The sequence below is a fragment of the Mesoplodon densirostris genome, chromosome 1 (genome assembly GCF_025265405.1).
Source record: "Mesoplodon densirostris isolate mMesDen1 chromosome 1, mMesDen1 primary haplotype, whole genome shotgun sequence".
Lineage (NCBI taxonomy): Eukaryota > Metazoa > Chordata > Mammalia > Artiodactyla > Ziphiidae > Mesoplodon > Mesoplodon densirostris.
The window spans coordinates 222011568-222037426 of record NC_082661.1 but is presented as its reverse complement, the minus strand read 5'-3'; the positions used below and the strand labels follow the sequence as shown (position 1 = coordinate 222037426).

At 37.7% G+C, this 25859-nt stretch overlaps 1 protein-coding gene across 1 annotated transcript in view; it reads left to right on the top strand.

The window, feature by feature from the left end:
* PPP3CA (protein phosphatase 3 catalytic subunit alpha) overlaps positions 1-25859 on the top strand; it is a 303762-nt gene that overhangs the window by 238072 nt on the left and 39831 nt on the right. Inside the window, exons 6-8 of the mRNA XM_060115458.1 lie at positions 389-528; positions 9959-10036; positions 12442-12536. Of these exons, the coding sequence (XP_059971441.1) occupies positions 389-528; positions 9959-10036; positions 12442-12536 (313 nt within the window). The remainder of the gene's footprint in view (positions 1-388; positions 529-9958; positions 10037-12441; positions 12537-25859) is intronic.

Here is a 25859-nt window from a genome sequence, read left to right as displayed (position 1 = left end):
ATGAAACACAGTTAGAGTCACATCAATTGGTAGTAACTAAAACACTAGGCTGGCTAAAATAAAAAGGAGAGAAAGATGGAGAGGAAACCAGGAAAAAGGAGAAACAGAGTAAAGAGTGGGAATTAAAGAGGCAAGAGGGAAGCAAAGGGTGAGCTGAAGGCAGATAATAAATGAGTGTCAGGAGGAAGAAGGAAGGAAAGTTCGAGAAAGGTGAAGAGTCTAAGAGTGGGGAGGAAGGAGCACAGGTCAGGAGAGAGGTAGGGGGCAGTTCACGCTGCGCTGTGGCTGGGGAGCAAACGTGAGTACTGCAAAATGCTGGTTTCTTCTATTTCTGAATTCCAACTTTCCAAAGATTAGTATTTTGTTCTCTGTCTTCTATTTTTCTTAGTTAGACCGATTCAAAGAACCACCCGCTTATGGACCTATGTGTGATATCCTGTGGTCAGACCCCCTGGAGGATTTTGGAAATGAGAAGACTCAGGAACATTTCACTCACAACACAGTCAGGGGGTGTTCATACTTCTACAGGTGAGGACGGAGAGCTCCAGCATGTCTCTTGGAGCACGTGACATTCGTTAACTGTTGTTATTCATCAGTCCATGTGTTTGATTTAGTTATTATGTGCGTATAACGTTTCTAGGAAGCAAGTACCAATGAAAGGTTCACTTTGGTAGCCTGGTTCAAATGGGTTCTTAGCTCTTGGAGAATACAAATATAAATAAATAAGTAGATAGAGAAATAAATGAATGTATCTATATAGACATATAGATATAATATCTGTGAAGAATAGAAAAGGCATAAACGTGGCAAGTGGCTTCAGCATGACAAAGCAGCTGACGAAGGTAATAGGGTTTAGTAGAAGATTTGTTCTGTTTCAGGAACTGTAGGGAAAAAAATCCAGTGCCAGCCTTGATTTTCTTTTTTCTTCACTCAATTATGTCATCACTTAAAATTTTTTTTACCAGTTTTCATAACTTAAATGAGAAAAACAATGTCAAATTGATCAATTAAATTATTTTCAAGTTATTCTTAAATTTTCTTAAGTTCATTGGACTTCCTGAATAAATTAAAATTAGCAGCAACCCAGTATATAGGTACCGTAGTAAATTTATTCTTAGCACTTTGACAAGCCATGTTGACAACATTTTTATAGTAATGTTTATATTTGCAAATGTATGGAGATTTGGAAACATTACCACCCCCAATAACATTTCAGAGCACTTCAGGAAGAAATCAACAATGCAGTTGGGTTTTTGCATATCCTCACGATCTTCCTGACATCTTAATTACCTCAATTTTAGCCTACTGCATTTTATTACCCCCAGTTGCACTAGGTTCCCTTATCAGACATATAATTTGATGTGAAAGTGGCCAGAATGAAAGTGCAAAAGAGATTATGGAGAAGTTGAGAATTTAAGTTCTAGAATACATAGTCTTTTTTAAAAAAAAAAAACTGAAAAATTATACCTGATGTTCACTGAAGTTTACACTCAATTCCTGCCCTGGCAGCCAAGCTAACGACCAGGCTGGAAGAACTCTGTAAAATGCATCCAACCACATATCTTTCATCTCTAGAGTAAGCAGATATCATCCTTCTGCATAACATTGATCAGAGTTTATTCTGGAACATTTTGGTGGAAACTTCTGTTCCATACATTGTTTCCCTTATGGGGGAAAAAGTTTCCTTTTATTTATCTGTTGATGTGATTGAGAAATTGAAGCTTGCGAACAGAAAGTCTTGTACACTATAAAGCATCATTCAAAGAATGGCTTTTGTTTTAAATATTAAGAAAGAGGTTTGTTCCAAGCTTATTTATGAGAAAGTTTACAATTCATTTCTATGTTTTGGAAATTTTGGCTAAAATTAAGAGTCATGGTATAGTATTTCTGAAAAGCCTAAGGTTTCTTTTCAGTAATTAGTTAATTGGAGAGTAGTCTTTTATTAAAGCCATTCCAACTTTTAGTGAAAAGTTGTATTGTTGAAATATATCAAAGCCAAGTGTTCAATTTTTCAAATCTGGTGTCAAATCCCTAATTATACCAGGAATGTTTAAATTACTTATTTGATACCACTGAGTTGTGCTTCAATAATACAATATCAAATAAAATATAAACCTCTTGATTTCAATATTAAGCCATATTGCATTCATCTTTTTTTAATTCATAGTATAACATTCCTCTATTAGTTTTCTGAGTCAGCTGTTCAAATATATTCTAAATAAAGTCCTGTACTGAACTTATATAAAGTTATGGTATTTTTTTTGTTTTGTGAATATAGACACAGATGTGTTTACATCAGACATAAAGTCCATCAACTAGATAATGGGAGGATTATGCGTGTTTTCACACTTTTGTTCTCACCAAAATTATTATTTAACTCCTCTCGTTAGAGGTTCTTAAGAGATAATGATCGCTAGCCATGAGAAATGCTTACTGTCAAAATCTATAGCCTATGTACTCTGAGAAATGGCAGAGCAGTGTGGATTGCTTTATCTGAAGAGAAAAATGACTCACACATTCTCCTAGAGCTTTTTGATTCTTTTGTCTGTAGTTATATCTTGAAGGTGTCAAGGCATCCTCTGTGGTCATGGTTTATAAAGCTGATCTAGAGGGGCACAAAGAAACAATAAAATTAGTAAAAGAACTCGGTGACAATTACCTGTTTGAGTTATTGGCAGTTAGTTTGATCCACAACTCCCAGTTTTATTTCACATGTGTCTGTAGAGTTTGTATATTTAATTTGCTATGCCACCCTGTCCATGATCTAATGTATTATCTGGGCCATGATTTAAATAAAATGAAGTTATATGGGCTTCCCTGGTGGCGCAGTGATTGAGAGTCCGCCTGCCGATTCAGGGGACACGGGTTCGTGCCCCGGTCCGGGAGGATCCCACATGCTGTGGAGCAGCTGGGCCCGTGAGCCATGGCCGCTGAGCCTGCGCGTCCGGAGCCTGTGCTCTGCAGTGGGAGAGGCCACAACAGTGAGAGGCCCATGTACCGCAAAAAAAAAAAAAAAAAAAAAAAAAAAAAAAAAAAATGAAGTTATACAGATAGATGCATCTGTAAGAATTTGCCAATGCTGCTCATGAGTTATAGAAGACAGTCCATGTAACAGAGAGGAAGGAATCCATAAGAACTCTGCTTTTGCCCCAGTGCTACCATCATCTTTAGAACCTTAGACCAGAGTTTGCATACTCAATGCCTATAATGTTCAAGTAACTAAGATGCTTGAAGCAGCCACGCACTAGAGTATAAAGGTTCGTGAGGATCGTGACAAATCAGAGGTAAAATTTCATTTTCATGGAGACCAAATGAAACTGTCAGCCAGATTTGGTGCTTTGGGTTGTTTACCTTGGAGGCATCCTGTAAGTTTTGTGTTCTAGGTATAGCTTGATTCAGAAGAAGTGAGTTAAACCAGCCATTTTAAAGTTCCTCTATGTGCTGAGATTTGAAGAATATCTTGACAGTCACTTAAAACGTGTTTTTGAAGCTACAAATGGCAGCTCACTCAAATCACTACTGGTCTCTTAATCACAGATCAACAGCCTTTCTTCTGTTCACAAGCTGCCCAACCTCTCTTCTACAGTTGGCACTCTTGTCCACCCCTTCCACCTTAAAATGCTCTGGGTCCTCCTTTTCCCATATCCTGATTCTCCTCTGATGTATCAGGCAGATCCCTGACTCTTCTCCTGCCTCTTTCTTTGTCTTCCTCCTGCTCTTGACATTTTTCTTCACACTGTTCCCAGGAACCTCATCTATTCCCTTAGCTTCACTGTAAACTTTGAACTCTGTGGTTAGATTACCAGATCTATGTCTGGTCCCTTTGTCTCTTTATCTCTCCTGAGCTCGAATTCTCTATGCCTAGTTTTCTGCTGGAATTTTTATCTTAAATATTCCGTTGTCACCTTATCCTGAACTCACCTTGCCTGAAAAGGTTTATTATTTACCTTCCCACTTGCTTAATTCCCACTGGAGATTTCTCCTGGTTTTTCTGTTTCTATTAACAGTTCATTTTCCCAATCACACAGACTAGCAAATACCTTTGCTTTTTCTTCTTGTGCTGAAATCACCACCAACCAGTCATCATGTCTTACTGACCCTTTCTTTAAAATATAACCAGCATCTAGACCGTCCTGCCTTCCCTCCCTCCCACTCTGAGTTCAAGACCTTCATTTTTAGCCTGTCGAAATCACACCTGATTTCACAGCACCTTCCTATCCCCTCCCCTCAATTCACACTGTTCCATTCATGGGTAACCTTTTGAGAATTCATTCATTCATTCATTCATTCAATTATTTAACAAATATTAGCTGAGCACCTACTATATATGCCTTCTGTAAGGTTTTATAGGTACTCAAAGTCCCCGCCTTTGAGGGAATGACAGTCTAGTGGCAGAGACCAAAAAATAGAAACTGATAAATTGCAAGGTGAGTAGTTCTGTGATAAATGTGGAGGTTATCTCTCACATACACACACAAGGATGAATGGGGTTTAAGGGACTACTCATGGTGGAAATGTTATTAGACCTAAGTGTTAAAGGATGAGTAGAGCATACCCAACCAGAATCCGTGGGGGAGGCTCTTGAAGGCAGGGAAGTGAAAAATATGAGGAAGATTAAAACTCTGGGAATTCTAGAAAGATGACTACCCAAATGGTCTCACTTTACCCCCAATCCCAAATTACAGGTAGCTGCTTTGGTATACACTAAAGCTGAACCTTCATATAACTAAGCTATTCTACTCCTATTTTTATATCCACTAGAAATGTGTACACATGTGTGCCAAAAGACATATACAAGATTGTTCATAGCAGTAGTATTCATAATAGCCAAGAAATGGAAACAACCCAAATGTCTGTTTAGTAGAATGAATAATAAACTGTAGTATATTTATGCAGCTATATGCAGCAACTGAGAATGAGAAAAACTGTACAGAACAACATGGATCAATGTCACCAGTATAATAATGAGTGGAAGAAACCAGATACTAAAGAGTGCATACTGGGTGATTTCATTGAAATAAGAGTGCAGCATTAGAGAAACCAAGTCTATAAGGTTAAAAGCCAGGATGGTGGTTACCCTTAGTGAGGTGGTGGTGACTCGAAGGACATATGAGGAGTTCAGGTAATGTTCTTTGTCTTGATCTTAGCGCTAGTTACAAGGGTGTCCACTTGTAATTGTCTGATTGGTGCAATTTTCTGTAAAGATGTTATACTTCAGTAAAAAGTTTGCCTTAAATAAAAATTGCTCACTGCTCTTGAGGCAGCTGGCAACCAGGAGCAAGTGAGGACTTAAGCTCTGGTGAAGCTCTGGCAGGAAGAGTTGGGGCCCTTCCAGACTTGATCCCTAGTGAGCAAAGTGAAATTAGTTTGGAGAACCTGGGGCAAAGAAAAAAACACAGCAAGTCCTAGGAAAAGATAGGCCTGACAGCATCTGGGCAGTGCCAGGACACCCCAGGGCTAGGAACCCATTGCTAGGCCCCAAGACACAGAGGAGGAGTTGGGCAGGGGGGCGAGTCCTCCATACTACCAGGCTGAGAGTGGGTGAGGCACCAAGGAGGCGGGTGGAGGCTTTCTCTTGGTCCATTGGCAAGGGATTGCAGGCTGCCTGCCTCTGCTTGGCTGAAGCCAATGAGGGCAAGAAACCCTCTGCATCTCGCACCTGCATAACTGCCCCTGTTGAGGCTCCTCCAGCAGTTGTGTGTGAGCTTCAGTAAGCTGACAAATTGCTGCTGAGCATTTAGAATATGAAGGCAAATAAAACAGTGTCTGTCTGTTAAGGCATTCGCTATTAACGGAGAGCAGATGTATAAACATAAATTACACTGCAGTGTGGCAAGTGATGTATTAGATTCATATGTTATGGGAACATGGTGGATGTAGCAATTTTATGCACCTCAGGGTGAGGTAGGTTTGAAGGGTAGGGTTCACAAATGATAATTTAGCTAAGGCTTCGCAGAAGAGTGGGCCTTTGCAGAGGAACAGACAAACTCAGGGAAAGTATATGCAAAGGCATAGAAGCATAAAAAGGCATTTGGATAATGCCTGCTGGCTATTATCATGGTTAAAGCATCTGAAATCTACAAGATTTATTTCAAGGTCTAAAATAGAGTTTAATATAGCCAGAAACAAAAATAATAAGAGAAGCAATAGAATGAGTCTAATAATAGCTGTTTGCTCTAATGCCCAGCCAGTTTTTCTATCATTTCTCACATTTTTGTCTTTTCTACTTTCTTTACCTTTGTTCATGCTCAGTCTCCTCCCTATTCCTCTCCTTCCTTCAGTGGAATTTAACCCCTTGCCTGTCTGCTAATCCCCATAAGTTATTGCCTCTAAGGTCTAACACAAGTCACAGCTAATAAATGGAACAGCTACTGCTGGAATCTGGGATTGCTGACTCACGTTCTGTGGCACATTCCTACCTCCACACTGTGGTGGTGAGGACACAAATAGGAGTGGCTGAATGTCTACTGCCATGGGCCAGGCACGGGGCTAGGACATCTACATATATTTCTACTTCATTTAATCTTCATCTCAAATCTATGAAATAAATAATACTGTCTGCATTTTTGAAAATGGGGTAATTCAGGCTCAAAGAAGTGGAATAAGAACCCAAATCTAAGGATCCTTACTATTCCATGGAAATTTCCACCTCCCTTTCTACTCAGAGAAGATGTATTTTCTAGTGCTTAAGGAATAATCATATTCCAATAGAAAAAACCCCAACATTTTCAAAGACTACAATAGCTTCTTTCCCAAATACAGCAACGCATGCTGGTAAATATCACAAAGCTGAAAGCATCACTGGCCTTCACTAATCCTTGAAGCAAGTGTCGTTACAAGACATGTTCAGGACATAGGGTCAAAAAAAACTGTTCCAGCAGAATCACTCATACAGTTAGATTGTGCCTGACAAGGATACCCCTGTGGAGGGGGATGAGTGGGGCTGAGATTCAGCCCGCCCTCTGCTCAGAAGGCCATGGCCCCGGCTTGAGCTGATCAGCCTGGAGGAGGAAAGGCTCTTTCTTCTTGGTGGGCCCAGAAATGTCACCTTATTAATGAAAAGAGAAAGGAAAAAAAAAAAAAATACTACTACAAGATAGATATTTTTCAAAAAGATTTCCTCAGACCCACGTGCTTTCTTTTTTGCTTTATAATTTCTCTACAAAACTTTATTATTTTATCTTTAATGTAGTTTTTTTAATTTAAAAAAATATGTTTTACCTTGCTACCTAGATTATATCTTCAGGACAGAAACCATGCCTTGCACTTATCATACCACCCCTCCCTGTGTCTCATAACAAATGGAAAGAAAATCACCAATTAGTGTTTGATAAATTATTGGTGAATTAATGATTTTCCAACTCTCTCTATGGTGTTAAGGTGTTCTGAACTCTGCTTTTCCTACCATTCTACATGTATCTTTTTTAATGCTTTTCAGCTGAACACTTTGTGGTTTATCATCATTTCCATTAAAAAGCATAAAAATGTGGTAGAGGGTTTTTTCCTAATATTGTTCAAGAAATTATTATTTAGAAAAATGTTTGTAAACCTTAGAAAGTTCGAGTATTTGAGTATGCATGCTTTTACATTTCTAAAAATCTTCAAAATGAATTCGCTCAAAGTAATCAAGTGTTCCTCACTTAAAGCTATTAACCTAGCAAATTAACCTAGGTAGGTTAATTTTATCTTCTTCAGATTTCCATTAAAAATAAGATGTATATTTCCATGGGGGAAAACTTAGCTTAAACACATAAAGGTATCAAATTTAACATGAAGAAAATATATTAAAATTATGTTTTCATAAGACTAGGTAACTTCTTCTAAAAGGAAAAAAATAGATAAAAAAGAGCAACCAAGCCCTTTGCACAAGGGAAAAAGTGACAAACAGACAAACAACCTCTGTCTTACAGTAGTACAACAAGGCAGTAGTGTCTTTCTAAAGAAGCATTTTGAGGGCACAAGAAATGTAAGTACTCTGCTTAAAGAGATAGGGAAGGAACATTTATTGAATGCCTCTGGTACTCTGTCACCCTTTGGCTGGGCATCTTGTAGCTAATATGTACCAAGCAAATGTGCTATTTTTGAAGACCAACCAGTGTCTCTGAAATTAAGGTCTCTTTTGTTGACACACTGATCTGGAAAAGTGATATACTCACCTTTTCCCAAAGTAGAACAGAAGTCTTTGACGGCACATGTTAACCAACTCTTGATCTAGGTACCATGTGGACACGTTTCCATGTAGACACTCTGGGTGGGCCATCTCCTCCAATTTGTAGATCATGCTAATGTTCATCAGTTAGGTGGTTTATTTATTGGGATGACCTGGGAACACTAGGAAGGGAAGGCGGCATGGATGTCTCCTCTTTCTATCTCCCTAGCAAGTTGCTAGAATATTCTAGAAGACACATGTGCATGCACACACACACACACACATGTGCACAAATATGTGTGCACATGTTGCACATGCACAAAGGCTATTTTTGATTTCAGATCACACTTTTGCCGAAAAACTGAATCCTTTTTATAATCAGTATCTCTACAGTGATATGCCATCTTAATGGTATTTTTTTCCTCTTCATCAGAGAATTCCTACAAAATCTGTAGCATAGAAATGATTTTCATCTTCTCTCTTTTTTAAAATTATTTGAGTGACATATATTATTTCCCCAAAGAGCTATTTTTATAATTGTGAACTGTTTCCTATAGTATATGTAGTTTAGGTTCTAGTGAATATCTGTAGGTTGTTTATATTTAAACAAGCATTGGTTGCTATCTCTTGATTTGAACTATCTAAAATTTATTCATTTTTATGATATACATTTTTCTCATTACAAATTCTTGGAGCAGAGATAAAGTGATTGCAAAAGGTCTTTCGAGTTTAGTTTGTAATTTGAATTTCATTTTTAATGAAGTTTTCGTCTTTGGTTTTGAGACTTTCTTAACAGACAAAATCATATTGATTGTATATTTGATATTTTTATTAAGTCACAGGAAAGAATGTCTTAAGATAAAATTCTGTTGGTCACATTTAAAGTACACATTTTTAAATCTTGTGGATTTCATAATTCTGTTTATATTTTGAATGATATAATCAGTTGATGAACCCATAAAGAAGTTGGCAGTTTGACTTTTCAGAAGACTTACTCTCTCCCACTCCCTAGCAAAGTCCTTTCTGTCAAGCTCTCAAACAGGCACCCAAATACAAATAATGCTATATTTGAGAAAATTGGGATTTATACTTTCAATTCCACTCTCATGTTATATTTATGTTTCAGTTCACTTTGTGTTTAGATGTAGACTTAATAATATTGATTTTCTCTATGAGTTGGATACTTTTCTAGTGTCGTTATATAATGACAGCATTCTTTTTCCAATCCACACACCTCCAGCCCTTTAAAAGTACAGCTATAGGGAATTCCCTGGTGGTCCAGTGGTTAGGACTCAGCGCTTCCACTGCAGAGGGCCTGAATTCGAACGCTGGTCAGGGAACTAAGATCCCTCAAGCCATGCAGTGCGGCCTAAAGAAAGAAAGAAAGAAAGAAAGAAAGAAAAGTACAGCTATAGGCAGATGCAAACTATTATAATGGAATGGATAAACAACAGGGTCTTACTGTATAGCACAGGAAACTATATTCAATATACTGTGATAAACCATAATGGAAAAAAAATTAAAAATAATGTACATATGTATGTATAACTGAATCACTTTGATGGACAGCATAAATTAACACAACATTGTGAGCCAACTATACTTCAAAAAAAACACAAAAGTATAGCTATAGGTACTTTTTCTGCCACAGGGGAAAACCTGTCCTTAGAACCAAGAGGCTTGTTTCATGAATGATATATGTTTGATTATACTTGATCCAATCACATAAATCTGGATGTTACAGATAAATGTGCTACTCTTGATGATTTCATAACAGATGCTTTTCTCTTTTCTTTTTGTCTCTGGCAGTTACCCGGCTGTATGTGAATTCTTACAGCACAATAACTTGTTATCCATACTTCGAGCCCATGAAGCCCAAGACGCAGGGTGAGCAGTTTTGTGGGTTTATGAAAACCATGCATTGCCCTTTGTCAGTCCCTCATATGCTCAGCCGTGGAGGTTCCCTTTGCCAAGCTCTCTCCCTGAAGGAATTAGACCTAAAAATTGCCTTCTGGTGACACAGATATGGCAGGGCCCTGGGGAATAAGTGGTTGCAGATGTGCAGTAAAGTCCCCTTTAAAGTCCTTTCATTTTTAGCTTGAAGAGGTAGAATTTCCACCTGGCTGTCTTGAGCACTGTGGGGCCACCTCCTTTTATTTCTTTCAATTCCTGCTCTTACCATTGTCCCATAAGTGAGTAAATTGCCAGCTCCTTTTCAGTCTTGGTTGGCAGTGTGGATGAGAATTACACATACGTATTTAACAGATATTGCATGTTGTACTCTTGTTTAAAGAGTATCATTCCTGATCCCAAGTTTTAAAGGGCAAAAACAAGAGACATTCAAATGATGGGGAAAATCCTATATCTAACTAACGAATGCATAACATGATTTTGTAATATCTGGTAAATTTTAAAAATGTAAACGATTCTAAGGGTTTAGAAATCTAAAAAATATCAGATATGCACTTTGATGGTACATTAAATCTACATTTGGGAGATAGGCATAGGGAGAAATAAGCATAATTAATTCTAGGATTTGAAGTCCAATACCCTTCCCAGTAAGCTCCACTGAAAGGCATTGTTTTGCCTTCAAAAGCTTAAGCTCATTCCTTCATATTCTAAGTTTTCTGAAAAGGAGGAACATTTATTTTTATAATCTGTGTACTGAAATTGGGAATTCAGATGCCTGCATTCTGAAGTAAGCCCATACCTGTGATGATTCTGAATCAAGGCAGATCCTGTTGTTTTCAAAATTAGCTTTTTTCAAGCAATCAATCAGCAAGTATGAACTGATCCAATATTGTGTGCTCAGTGCTCTTGTAGCTGATGTTCGCAGTAACCTATTGATATACCCAGCCCATCAGGTGCTCAAATAATTTTTTTCACTTTTCAGGGCAGTGGTGTCACCATTGATTTTTGGCTGACTGTCCCAACTGAACATGTTAAACAGATTTATCTTAATTCCATGATAGACCTGAAGTCCATCTGCTTATTTAAAAACAGGTTAAGTGTGTCGATTAAGATCAACAAGTATATTTGTTTAAAATGAGCAGTTGACTGATTCATTGGGGAAAGTTGAGATTATGTCATCCAGATTCTTTGTTTTTATTTGTTATCAAGTAGGCATAATCAGCCACAGTTTATAAAGTCAAGGTACTAGGATTAAGAGTGTCACTCTCTTTTCCATTCTGATTTTTTCCCCCAACAAAGCTCAGTTCCATAAGCAGAATAAATACTTCTAGGATATTTCAAAACATTTTTAAGGGTATATTTTCTCTTGGGAAAAGTAGTATCAAAATATTTGTAAAATTATAAATTTTAAGGTGGTTATTTAATCTATCTAAAGGTACTATTTGAGGCCTGTTTAGAACCCAGCTAAATTAGGCATGATTAGTCTGCCAGAAATAACTGATGCAGAAGAACCAAGGAATGATAAAATTTTGTTTTGCACTTTAGGAATTTTTCTAAACTAATATTCCTGAAATCTGTCACATAGAAGTCATGCGATACATTTTCACCTTGATGGAAAAGAACCAAATCTCCTGTATTATTTTTTGATTTGAGGACTAGAGTCCTATTTTTGTCTCAGTGAAAGAAAAGTAACTGGATTGTTAATTTATTTCCAAAGATCTTGCAGAGGCTTCATTACTGATTGATTAAATATTTCCCTGCTGAGACAATAATCTTTGACCTATAGACACCAGAAGAGATTGGTAATAAATAAAATTCTAAAATGGAAACAATTTCAGCTCGTAAAACCCATAGATTTAACCAGACATTCTATGAAAAGCAAATCACTTGGTCTAGGCAAAATGGATTTATATAACCATAACAGAATATTGTTACAAATAGAATAATCAGCCTGGTTATTAGTGGTAAAGTTTTGTATATTACTCTGCTTATTTAATCTATTTAGGTTAAAAATATTGGCAAACTTCTGAAAAACATGGTAGGTACAGGTATCTGTGTACAAAAAGTAGCCTTTGTCCTCTCTATTGAACATGGAAAGGAATTCTGATTTTTCACTGAATTCCACTCTCCCCCAGGTCTGCTAAACTTAGAAAAGACCTATTTTGAAATTGTACATATGACTGTGTGTTTCCATTGTCACCCTCAAAATGAATTGATGTCTGTGTATAACAGACTTCAGAGCGAAAATTTTTAGTGCCTCCATAATTGAATTCTCTTTGAATAGTAAAACTTAACTTTAATTTTCTATTTCTAAATGTCTATTTTGATATCATCTTTTTTCCATACTTAGCCTTGTTTTGACTTGTATTTATTGTTTTTAGGTACCGCATGTACAGGAAAAGCCAAACAACAGGCTTCCCTTCTCTCATTACAATTTTTTCAGCACCAAATTACTTAGATGTATACAATAACAAAGGTGAGTGTTTTCAAATCCCAATTGGAGTTTTGTATAGTATGTGTTATAACTAAATTCTCTTTTGGTTTGGTTTTAATTAAGCATTTTTAGACATTCTTTTTCTCCTTACTTTTTCATTTATTGTTTGATGCAGATTTTGTGATTATCTTCAAAGTTCCAGATTCAGTTGGTCAGAGGTGGGAGCCCAGGCACTGTTATTTTTTATTTGTTCTCTAGGAGATTCTAATGTAAAGTAGGGTTGACAGCTACTGCTATGATAGGTATAGGCTTTAAAAGAAAGAATAATTGAAAGAAATCCAAAATCACACTTCTTAAGAAGGATAGGGATTTAAATAAGAATAGTGTGTCTGCACATGTAAAGCATTGTGAAAAATAAGCATAAAGAAGCTATAGCTTGAAATTTAAATTCAGATTTCATCTGTTGAGCACCTACCATGAGTCAGACCTTGTGACAGGTATGTATTCATTTATTTTTTAAAAATTGAATTAAACTTTAAAGTAAATATCATTTGCCCCCAGAGTGAGTCTCTATGGTAATTGCCTTGCCCAAGGTCACTCAGTTAGGTAGCGATGAACTGGCATGAAACCGACATCATCTGCTCCAGCATCCTGTACTTTCTTTCTGCAATGCTGTACCTGTGGCCCAAAAGAGACCAGGAAAGGAGAGGGCATTATTCACTGACTAGGGAAGAGAGGAGGAGCAGGGGCCACATTGTTTTCTTTCATAAAGGTAATCTCTTTATGAAAGGAAGTGATGTGAGGTGTTACAGGTGTGGCAGAATGAATGAGAGAGTGTGAAACAGTCATTAACCCTCATTGGCATTGGTCTGGATAGTGTATATGCAGCATTTCTGTGTGGCTTTCTGAGATTAAGAGAAATGAAACAGAAAGAAACCAATCAAATAATACATGTGGGGCTTCCCTGGTGGCGCAGTGGTTGAGAGTCCGCCTGCCGATGCAGAGAACGCGGGTTCATGCCCCGGTCCAGGAAGATCCCACATGCCGTGGAGCGGCTGGGCCCGTGAGCCATGGCCGCTGAGCCTGCGCGTCCGGAGCCTGTGCTCCGCAACGGGAGAGGCCACAACAGTGAGAGGCCCACGTACCACACACACACAAAAAATAATAATACATGTGAGGTCAGATATAGGCCAGGAGAGGCAGGAAAAGGCAGCCTTATCTCTGAGCCAGTCTGAAAACTCCTGGAATTGGGAGCCATTTCCATGCCTCTGCGAGTTGTGAGAGGCAGCTTCCTGTCCTAGGCTGGTGTCCAGGATGCCTTCCCAGGCACCTGCTTGGTGTCCTCCGTCCTTATGAATAGGTTGTTACCTTCGTTTCACGCCTGCATTCCACTTTCCCCTTGGGAAGTGGGTCTCTCCCTTTGCCTGTACCCCAATCTCCTGCTTCACACTTTCCCACCTCCTGCTGAGGCCTGGACACTGAGGCCCATACCTTCTGGATCTGTCAGGAATCCTGCTCCAAAGGGCAAACCACATGTCACACTTCCCAATCTCTACCTCTCCCCAGAGGAATCTGTGCTGTCCTACAGATACAGTATATGAAGGTCCAACCCCTGTCCCCATGGCTCAGAGAGTGACCCCTGCTGGCTGGAGTTTGCTCTAGCTGCACAGTCTGTTTCATTGCCATTTTGACTCTGGGGGACCCTCCCCTGTGGCCTTGGAGCATGGTTATCAGTAGCCACAACCATGGATGGCAGCATGTGAGGGATAGTTGTCTCCCTTTTCTTACTGCCTAGTTCCTAGAAAAGAACCTGCCCTTGGTCCTCTGTGGCAAGAAGCATGCAAAATCAAGTAAAACATGTTCTCTGCATATCAAGTGCTTATCAACTAGTTGACAGAGCAAGACATCTGGATGATTTCATGAAAATGTAAGACAGTGTCATTAAGTAAAACCAAGAGAGTCAAACACTAAGTACATTCGACAAGGGGTGATTTTTCTAGAATGGTCAGAGAAGGTCTTATTTCAGATAAAATATGATCCGGACATGGAAGAATGGTTAACGTTTGATTAGAAAGAGGAAAAAATAAAGTCAAGGCCAGTGTTTTTGCAACTTTTTTATTTTTAAGCAGCAAAGACTTTTTTTGCTTTCACCTCCAAACAAAATCTCAATCTTGAGGCCTCTTGTGTAAAATCAATAAGAAGTAGTTCCCCTTGGTTGGATAAGGCTTCTCCATCTTGTCCCAAAAATTCCCCTTGGTACCTACAAGAAATGCAAGAACTCAGTAGGTTGTTTTGCATGTCCCACCGTGATCCTGTTATTTACAAGAAGTATATAAAATATGAACACTTATGTTTTTGTTGTTTTATGGCATTAAACTTTTTTTCTGTTACACCTAGTGAAGGCAGTGCCCAAATGAATAATTTTCTTGACAGAGACTGATTACTAAGTAGCATGTACTATACTTACAAGTTTTTTAAACTTGTAAGCTCGGTGCTTTGTGACCGCCTGGAGGGGTGGGTTAGGGAGGGTGGGAGGGAGACGCAAAAGGGAGGGGATATGGGAACATATGTATATGTATAACTGATTAAATATGTTATAAAGCAAAAAAATAAAAATAAAGAAAAAAACCCCTCAAAACAGGAAAAAAAAAAAAAAAGGAGAGAAAGAGAAAGAGAAAATTGAGATTTTAACTCCATGAAAACAGATCTAGCCTTTTTCCATCCATCACAATGCTAGGCAATGCAGTTTTGCTTGAGACCAATAGAGATTTCTCGAATAAGATGTGCATTGCTTCTTTGTCTGTGGTTCTGATTTAACAAGGCAGGAACTTAAAAAGCAATAGACATCAGTGCATTGCTATCTTTGAGGTTCTGTGCTTCTTTCACTCTGCCTTTAGGGCAGATCACAATCTCTCGGGGAGGGGATAGAAGCATTTCATTTTGGGAACCTTTTCATAAAAGAAAAAAATTCTCCTGAGAGAAGAAGATAAACTGATAGGAAGAAGAAAGATATATTCTTCAGTTTGAGCACAATTTCAAAAGACTTTTGTGTAAAATCTCTGAAGCACTTTCAAGCTATTACGCTAGCACTGTGTACAGTATGTGGGACTGGGAGTTCACTGCTGAAGGGAGGATGACTGTATTAGAGTAAAATAAATGTTAACGAGAACTTTAAAAGCCAGTGCAATAAAACTGGGTTGCAAGCACCTTCAAAACACAATCAGTGGAAAGAAACAGCCATGAAGAATCTCTGAGTTAACCTTTTGATCCTTAGAAAACAGATGACCATCAAGGCCTCTGGGATTATAACCTAGTAGTTAGAGTGTGATTTGATTTTTTAAATTCCTGCGAATTAAGGAAGCAGTAATAGCTCTCTGGCAAAATGAAAGAATACGAAAAGAAATAGGTTTATTCTGCCATCTTTTTTTTTAATTGAAGTATATTTGATTTACAATGTTGTGTTAGTTTCAGGTGTACAGCAGAGTGATTCAGTTATACATATACATATGTATTCTTTTTCAGATTTTTTTCCCTTGTAGGTTATTATAAAATATAAATAATTATTATAAAATATTGGTTAGAGTTCCCTGTGCTATACAGTAGGTCCTTGTTGGTTATCTATTATATATATAGTAGTGTGTATCTGTTAATCCCAAACTCCTATTTTATCCCTCCCCCTCCCCCTTTAGTAACCATAAGTTTGTTTTCTACATCTGTGAGTCTAGTCTGCCGTCTTTAAACCGATAATAGTCATATGATCAGCTTCATGTTTAAATGTCCAATGGTTCGGATTAGTAGTTCATACCTGCCTGCAATTAAAAGCAGCTTTCAGAACGCAGTGAGGACTGTACATGTCCCCTCCCCTATGTCAATCCCCATCTCCTGTGTTAATCCATTCAGTTCTTATCCTTTCCAGTCTGCATTAACACAGGCAAACAACTTGCCCCTCTTCCTGCTTTGGTTTCCTCACTCTTTGACAAATCCTGCTTAATTACTCCTGCAAGATGCCAGGGCCAAAGATGTAGCTCTGAATCCCAGCTCTGCCATGAAACAACTAACTCATCTAAAATTATGGGCATACAGTGACATCTCTGTAAAATGAGAAAAAAATATTTTTGCGTGAATAATAGATGAAATTACTTTGAAACAAAGTGTTGTGCACCATTAAGATGTTATCATCATTGAATATTTTATATTGCTCTAATTATGCCATGTGTCAGTGTGGGGCTTCCCAGAAGCTGGCAGAATACTCTTCCTCTTCAGCTTCATAGTTATAATTTAACTTTATGGGTCAATCTACCTTCGTGACCGATCTCTCTGTTTCCCTCTGCATGAACCCTTTACTTTAGCCAAATTGTTCTGCTCACTGCCCTGAACAACTTTTGGCTTTCCTTTTTGCCACATCTTTTGCCCACCCACTTCTTTTCATCTATATCTAGAATACTTGTCTTGCTCTTCTCTGCCCATCTAAATGGACTACACCCCCTCCAGTCTGTCTGTTGGTAGTTCTTCTCTTAATGCCTGCAAGACCAATCATTTGCCCTTGTACTTAGCATTTACTTTTGTTTCTAGTTAGCTTTTCCGTGCATTCCTATAACTTCCCAATCAGATTATAGTTTGAATTAGGGGCTTTTTGATACATGTTGTAAAGCCAAGTAGCATGCCTTTTACATGGTAGGCAGCCAATACGTGCATTGATCAAAGCATTTTCTTTCTGGGAATTAATAGCAAGACAGTGCCCAAAAGTATCCTATCGGTGTTGACCCTCAGAGCTTTATCTGTCTTTAAATTACTGCTGTAACCAGTGTTGATTTCCCAGTTGGAGTTAAACATTTGCAGAGTACTTAGCACCTTTGAATTGTTTTTCTCCTGTGAAGCTGTAGCCCAAGGGAAAAGCGATTTCACAATTATCCAGATACACCAAACAGAAGAAAAATGCAGTAATGACACATTGCTCCTGCTGCTGCTTCTTCTTCAAAATAATTTTCCATCTGTGAAAGTGACTTCAACCTCATCCACTCACCAACGTAACAAACCTTTATTGAGAACTTACTGTGTACCAAGTACCATGTGAGGTGCTAAGGATGTAAGATAAACAAGACAGACATGGTCTTTTTTCTAGTGGGGTTTATAATCTAGTAGTGTGATAGGCGTTAAAGAATTTCACCAATAATTATTTAAATATATTTGCAAAATCCTACAAAGAAAAGAGAAGTATGAAAAGAGAGTGGAAATAAGCTGGTGGCAACAAAAAAAGCTTAACTGAGAAAGTGACATGTAAGCTCTCTTAGAGTGAAATCTCTCAGTGCTGAAAAACACAATGGCAGATGTGAACTCTGCTTTAAACAATTCGGTTTGGCCGAAAACTGTAATAAACCTCTTTTAAAAAGTGTTTTAAACCTTGATGTAAACAGTTAAGTCCTTTGTCTCTCTAATGGTTATAACTGTGCTTCAAAAAAAATCTAAAGTAAATTGTAGTAGGTTTCCATGTGGTGCCAGTTCTCCATAGTTCATATGAGTTGTCATACGGATAGGTGAGAGGCTAGATGGATGGATGTATGCTACAGATGTAGAGAAATATAAATATGTATACCAGGAGTATACAACTCAGTTCTAAGAAAATCTATTGACAGTAAAATTAAATAATTAAGTTAAACTTATTAAATGAAATGTATTTTGGAGTTGAGAGGAAAATCTAAATGACAACCAAACTAATATAGTGATCAAGGCCAAAGATTAAAATGACAACCAGGAAAGAAATCAATTCAATGTTAAAGTAAGTTAAGGAAGAGAAGTTGAAAATCAGGTTTCAAGGATGGACAGGAAAAGCATTGTTTACAAGAATTTTGTGGGGTTTTTTTTTGCAAAAGTCTATGCTTTTTGATAGAAAAAAAACATATTATGATGTTTTGGACTTTTAAACTAGACAACTTGATAGATTTACTTATAAAAAGCATTTTAGTCTTACCCAAACTTGCAATTTCAACATCCTCAAGTATTTCCCAATCAAAAAGTAGACAGGAGCTTCAGGAAGATACCATTTATAAATTAAAAGATAATGTCTGACTTGGCAGGAAAATACCATCGTAAGGGAGGATTGAATTAGTGAACCCAGGTAGGAGTCTGATTGGCAGTCGTGATGTGAATTCCAGGGGCAAATGCAGCATATCTGAAGCCAACTGGTTTTGAAGCCCCACCTTCCAGCAGGAGCTCTCAGCGCTCAGTGACACACCATTGACACAGCATGGTGTTGCCAGGCCTTACAATCTCATTCCCTGCTGCACCGCAGTCCTTTCACAGTGGGAGCTTGTTTCACCATTCAGGAATAACTTCCAGGAACTTAGAGATAACTGGAACCTGCCAGGTTCAGGAGCCAAATAGAACCAGCTAGATTCCATCTTTGTCCTGCGTGGGAAAGGGGCAGGGGGAGTCTCTGGAAGGGAGTAGCATCAGTGCCCAGGCAACCCTGAGTAGCACCTCTGCCTCTTTCTCTACAGCATGTTTAAAAGTTTACTTCCCTGCGAAGACACCCACGTTTTATAACAAGGGGCCATTTCTGTAGAGTCTGAGGCCTGTCTTCAGCGTGGGCATCACCTTTATCATTAACATATCCCTTTTTAAAGCATTTTTGGGGTATTTGCAACCATAGCCGTAAGTATGATCGCTAGTTGCTTTACACATGGGATAAAATTAATCTAGAGACTTTGTCCAACGGCAGCAGTTTTCCCAACCCTTACTTTATTCCGCTATCATCTCAAATCTAAAGGTCTTCTTAATTGCTCTTGACCAACTGTTTGGCCAGTTCACTTATTTCAATATAGAAAATGTAGATACTTAATCTTTCACTTCAGATTGTATTTACATTTAGATAAACTATAAAAATACCATCTATGGACTGAATGTTTGTGTTCCCCCTTCCCCCCAAATTCATTATGTTGAGACTCTAGCCCCCAGTGTGATGTATTTCGAGGTGCCACCTTTGGGAAATAATTACTGTTAGATTAGGTCATGGCTGGGGCATTGTGATGGGATTAATTATAAAGATAGGAGGAAACAGGATCTCTCTCTGCATGCACCAAGGAAGGCCACGTGAGGACAAGACCAGCCAGAGGGCCCTCACCAAGAACCTGACCCTGCTGGCACTCTGATCTGGACTTCCAGCCTCCAGAACTGTGAGAAATAAATGTTTGTTGTTTAAGTCAAAAAAAAAAAAAAAAGAAAGAAAGAAAAGAAAATGTAAATATATATTCATGTTAGCATTTTGTTATTTGATATTTGCTAACAAATGCTAAAGCAAAAGCAAACAATAAGTAAGATACAGCCTCATGAAAAAATAGTCATTTCTTTATTTATTTGATAAACATTTTTATTTTTTAGCCCAATGAGTATTGGTAGAATTACACACAGCAGGAAGATAATTTCTTAACAATGGTTATTAAACCTAGGACAATCTACCAAGAAGCAGTATGGAATATAAGAATCTATGAAGGAGTGAAGCAGAAACCATGAACAAAACTCTTCATATGCACTCCTTTTATTATCAGTATGAGATGGTAAAAAAGAAATTTAGGTAGACTTTTAAACGTAAAGAGAACTTGAAGTTAGAAGGTTTTGATTGGTTTTCAGAGAAATCACCTCTCTGAGATAAATGGATAAAATTAACTGCAGAGAGGTTTCAGTAGAATGTCCCCTTTACGCTGCCTTTTATAACCAGGATTCTTCAGTATGTGCAGTTCGTCTGTGGTTGTGATTTCCTCTACCTACAACAATAATAATAACGAATATTTATTGAGCATTTACCATTGCCAGACAGTGCTCCACATTTCCAGTCCATGAATAAATGCCTTTAATCTTTCAAGCACTCTATGAACTACATTATAATCTTGATTTTATTGATGAAAAACCGGGACACAGAGGAGTTACATACGTTCCCCAAGGTTCATGCAAGCTGGTCAGGGAATGGCACTGAGATTGAAACTCAGCAGTCTGACTCCAGGGTCCACGGGTTAACCTCCTTCTGTGCTCTTGTGCATCAGCTTTGTTATGTGAAAGCTTTCAGGGCAGCGTTTGCACTGATCCCCTATTCAACTCTGGGGTTCATTGTGTTTAGGTGACTATTTTTCAATAAGAAAGGAAAAGCTTTTTAAATGAAGAGTCATTTGTTATCACTTTAAAATTACATGAGTGTTGTACATCCAAATACATGCATTATTAAAAGATTAGAGTATCTTTTGTACTAGCCTGAAATAAATGTCTCCCTTGAAAAGATATCCCCCAAAGCACTTATGCTTTTGCCTTTGTTTATTCAGCTCTGCTGTGAAAGTGTCATTGCTGGAGGCCACTTTCTAAATAGATTAGTTTTAGTCCCGTAATCACCTTGCTTACATTTAAACATTTAATTAATGGGACAGAAGATGAAATAGAAAATAGAAAACCTATCAAGATTGAATATTTAGGGATTACTTTCCCTATATATTTTAATTGAATCAAGCTACATATAATCTATGTATCTTTACTCTAACAAATGGCCTTGGTTTCTTAACCATCACCACTACACGATTGTAAATTTCAGCAGTTAAGTAATTGTGGAGCTTCAACAAAGTAAGTACTCTATGGCCTTGGGTGCGATAATCCTCGCTTTTCACAAAGCTCTACCCATAAAATCAGATCGCAGTGTTCTGTGAACCCTTCCTTGGGGATGAAGACAGGACTTCTAGCAACCTGAGTCCTCCATCCAGATTCCTTGTCAGTGCTCTTCTGCTGCCCCTTGGACGGGACCATTTAAGGCTTACATCTTGTGTTACATTCCATTTTCTGACAGATGGTTAGAGGATTCTTACCCTGGACTGAAACCAACTTCTCTAGAAATCTAATTGTCAATAAGGCATTTAACAGGAGGAAAAACAAGAAATATATATATTTATTTGTGCGTGTGTGTGTGTATATATATGTATGTGTGTATATATATATATACACACACACATAACATATATGAAACGTTAAAGATGTGAATCAGTGGATTATCACTTGCTATTCATTATCTAGAGGTTCTAGACCTGCAAGACACTCAGTGACATTACTTCCACGAAAAAAAGTAGGTATCAAGTGTATAGGCTTATATTAACTCAGTGCCAAGGATATCTTGGAGATAGCAACCTAGAACCATTGCAAGCTGCAGCTTAAGGCTTGATACCAAGTACGAGGTGAAAGCGCATACAGACACAGAAACAGATACAGATATAGGCACTACTTTTCAAAGTACCTCCCACCGAGGTACCCTTACCCTTGTTATGCATTTGGAGCTGATAAATATCAGCTGTACTGAATGAGAGCAAGGCATGGGCACAGTGTTTCCTATGTCCATGCCACCTCCCCCAGGAGTTTAAAGCTTCAGGTAAATCTTAATCATTTAGTCTAGGGTTGATTAAGCCTTATTTTAACATTATAATCGTATAGAATAGAACTTAAAGGAACGTACCAGCTCAAACTGATAAGGAACTCAAAACTGCCTATGACTCCTTCTTGTTGACTTAGCAAAAAATATTTAATGGTAGAAATTCAAATTCTCTATGTGAAATCGTAATGTTAGAAATGATTCACAGTGTTTGACTGGACTTGAGCTAATCCCAAGGATCAATTTTTGGCCCAAATTCTCTGGATCCTAGTATGGTATGTCGATGTGACACATTAAGTGGGAATTGTAAAATGGCAAAACTACTAAAAATAGATAGCCATTCTTTCCTCAAGGAATTTGAAACTGAGTCATGATACTTTACATTTTTCAGGTGCCAAAATTTTATCTGATTGTGTATATTATAAATATTAATCCCATATGTTATTTTATTTGATCTTCATATTTTGAAGATGACCTAATTATTCTTATTTTACAAGTTTGAAAGGTATGACTCAAATAAGGAGAAACGTTTGCCAAAGTTCACATAGTTACTATGTGACAGAGACAATATTATTTCCACTCTTATCTATTTTAGAATCTTACAATTTTAAAACAGAGTTTAGCCTCTGAAGTGACATAGTACCTTTTTCCCAAATTCTTTCAAGCACCCTTCAGACTTCTGTTCATATGTGGTTAGTTACATTTTTAGTGTCCTGACAAGTTACCTGTTTTATGTTTTTAAATTTTTCTTTATTTTCTTTTTTTGCCTGCCTGCCTTCTTTCTCTCCTTCCTCTCTTTCTCCATCTTGTCTTTCTTTTCTCTATTTCCTTTCATTAGATCTTTTCTTCAGCCAACACTGTTGAGCATCAAACATGTGCCAGGTATGGTACACAGCACAATAAAAGAAAAAAAGAAGAGAGATCTATGCCTTCTTCATTCCTTCTATCATCTGCCTTCCACTTACTTTACTCAAAATTCTGTATTTGAATAATACCTGATTCAGAATTTACTAATGCAGTATTAAGAAGGGAAACACACACTCATGCATACACACACACACACACACACACACACACATAACAATAAGATTGGCTCAGATAATAGATATATCTAGTACAGTCACCTTCCTTCATGTAAGATAATATCATCCACATTTACGTAGGAGACTTGTGACAAAGTTAAAGAAGGTGTTATAGGTGCCACGAAAGAGGCATGTGCAAGGTGTACAAGGTAAGAGGAGGAACAAGGGTTAGATTTGGGTGTAAAAGGATTATATACAGAAACACGTGAACAGAGGTGTATTTCAATAAGTACAAAATCATTAGCTCATACCTTCAAGAAAATTATATATAACTACTGTTTGTATCCAGTAATACTAAAATATTTCAGGTTGGTTGAAATTCAGTCATTATGTAGAAGTTACTGAGCATGTGCCTGTGAAATACACTCTGATAAGTACTGAATTGAGCAATTTAAACATTAAATTTCTCAAGAAACCCATACTGAAAAATATCATTATGACAGAATTACCTAAAAATGACCTATAAATTGAAGACTTGAAATCCATCTTCATAAATGCCTTGAACACTTACTTTGAACCTAACCTTATGAGCCATAGAGTCAAAGTGAGTTACAAGTGTAGCCTTTGCTCACCAAATACAGTAACCCTCATGAACTGGTAAATTTCCTTTGACCTAGGTCATGCCCTTTACCTAGGTCACTAATAATAAAAAAAGGAATCTTCTTAAAACAGAATCCTTCAGGCAAGTGTAGGACATTGAGAAGAAAAAAAAGGAAACAGGAGTGAGAAGTCAAATTTCTAAATGGAAGGAATCGTAGAGATTGTGTTTATAGATGCTATAACATGTACTACAATAACTATGCATATGTGTGAATGTACATATATATCTTCTCAAGTTTTTAAACGAAACTTGTACCCTCCCCAAAGTAATCTTTATGGGAACATATAGATTTTTTAAAATCTGTAGCATCTCTCCCAGAGAGAAGACCCTTTCATGCAGCATACCAACATAATCTTAAAATTCTGCCAAAGGACATTATGAGTACATAGTCCTACCTCAAGAATTTTATCCATCAAACTATCATGTCTCCGTCTATGATGGTAGGACTTTGTCAAAAGAACACACTGATGCTACGTTTTCTACTAGAGTATCTGAGGGTGGAAGAATTGAAAGGAAAAACATCCTGGGCTTATTATGCTTTTTTTTTTTTTTTTTTTTTTTTGCGCTTTTTCTGGATGGCTTCCAGGGGTTCTGAAGTGCCTTCATTTGCTTTCCTCTCATCCTTGTTTCTTTTCTGCCCCTCTGTCCTATCTTTTGAAGTGGGGAGTGGATTGTCAATTAGAGTTGAGATAAAAACGTTAGCAGAAGGGTGAAAAGAATAAAATGTATCATTTCCCTTCTTTTGAGCTCTTCTCTCCTCTACCTTAGAACAGCCCTAGTAGTGTTGAGAATGCCTGAGGTATGTAGGGAACATTACAGTTACTAATCTGAAGGCTTTCAGAAAAGGAGCTCTGTGTTCCTCTATAAATCGACTTGGAATGTGTTGAACCCATGGTTCGGTGAGCTAGTCGATGCATCTTGCTAGCAATATTTTGATAACTTCTCTTCAACTGGAAGCTCTCTTTGACCTTTCTGTTTTTGTCATTTACTGCCCTGTCATCAGCTTCCCTGGTGATGGCAGTTGTAAAGAAGATGCTGGGAAATGGTATCAAGTTTTTGTGAACTATTGGTTTTTGTGTCTCATCAAAATTTTAAATTTTAAAGTAAGAGAGACCCCTTTGGTTTACAGATTTGGATATAGCCTAGCAATTTAGTGCATGGTTTGATAGATGGAGGATTGAATTAAGATCTAGATTCTATTCCTCGGGCTTCACTATATTCAGATGGCCTTGTGGTATCATTAGAAATAATAGAGGTCCAGTGCCCCTTCCCTATTCCCTAGTAGGAGCAGTCTCTTTATCACTGATTTTTATATCTTTTACATAAGCATGATGGGACCAACTAATTGCATAATTTTGCAACCATAATTTTGACATCAGAGAAAGAACTGGCAGTCAGGTCTCCAGATTCATGGGGATTAATATTCTTTCTATTATACCAAATTTCTTCTGGCTATTCTTCACCCCTGTGTGTGCAACAAAAGAGCATTTGTTTCTGTGCTGTCTGGTTTGCTCTGAACAACGGTTAATAACCTAAGGCCCGTATATGTGTCATAATCCCTCTCCAGGCCTCTGATACAATTGGTAAAGGACATGAGGTCATGTGTAATTGCCAGCGGAATAGAGGAGTTCCTTGATGGTAGACTTTGTTCTTTTTTCCTCTCTCTATTTCTCAGACAAGTTCTCAGGAGGTGGTCTCGAGTGATTCTGGAAGTACAACCATTTGTATTATTTATATGCACTGGAGATAAACATCTTTCAAGTACTTCAGAGGAGAGCACCCTGTTAGGGCTCAGTTGAGTTCTGTAATTCCAGTGGCAGTCAGAGGAAGGTGGCAGGGGTGGAAGATAAATGTTAACTGTGAATTTCGTGACGGAATATTTGGGATTGTTCTGGTTTAATGTTTTTCATGTATTTTTGCAACATATTTATTATGCAAAAAATCAAAATGCATACGTTATTAATGTAAGATTATTCGAGAAGGATATTTGCATGAGTATTTTATGTGGCTGAAGAAAAAAGAATATATATTATTGCACTTGCATTTTTAAATGAAAGTTATTTATTTATTTATTTATTTTAACATGTTTATTGGAGTATAATTGCTTTACAACGGTGTGTTAGTTTCTGCTTTAAAACAAAGTGAATCAGCTATACACATACACATGTCCCCATATCTCTTCCCTCTTGCGTCTCCCTCCCTCCCACCCTCCCTATCCTACCCCTCCAGGTGGTCACAGAGCACCGAGCTGATCTCCCTGTGCTATGCAGCTGCTTCCCACTAGCTAT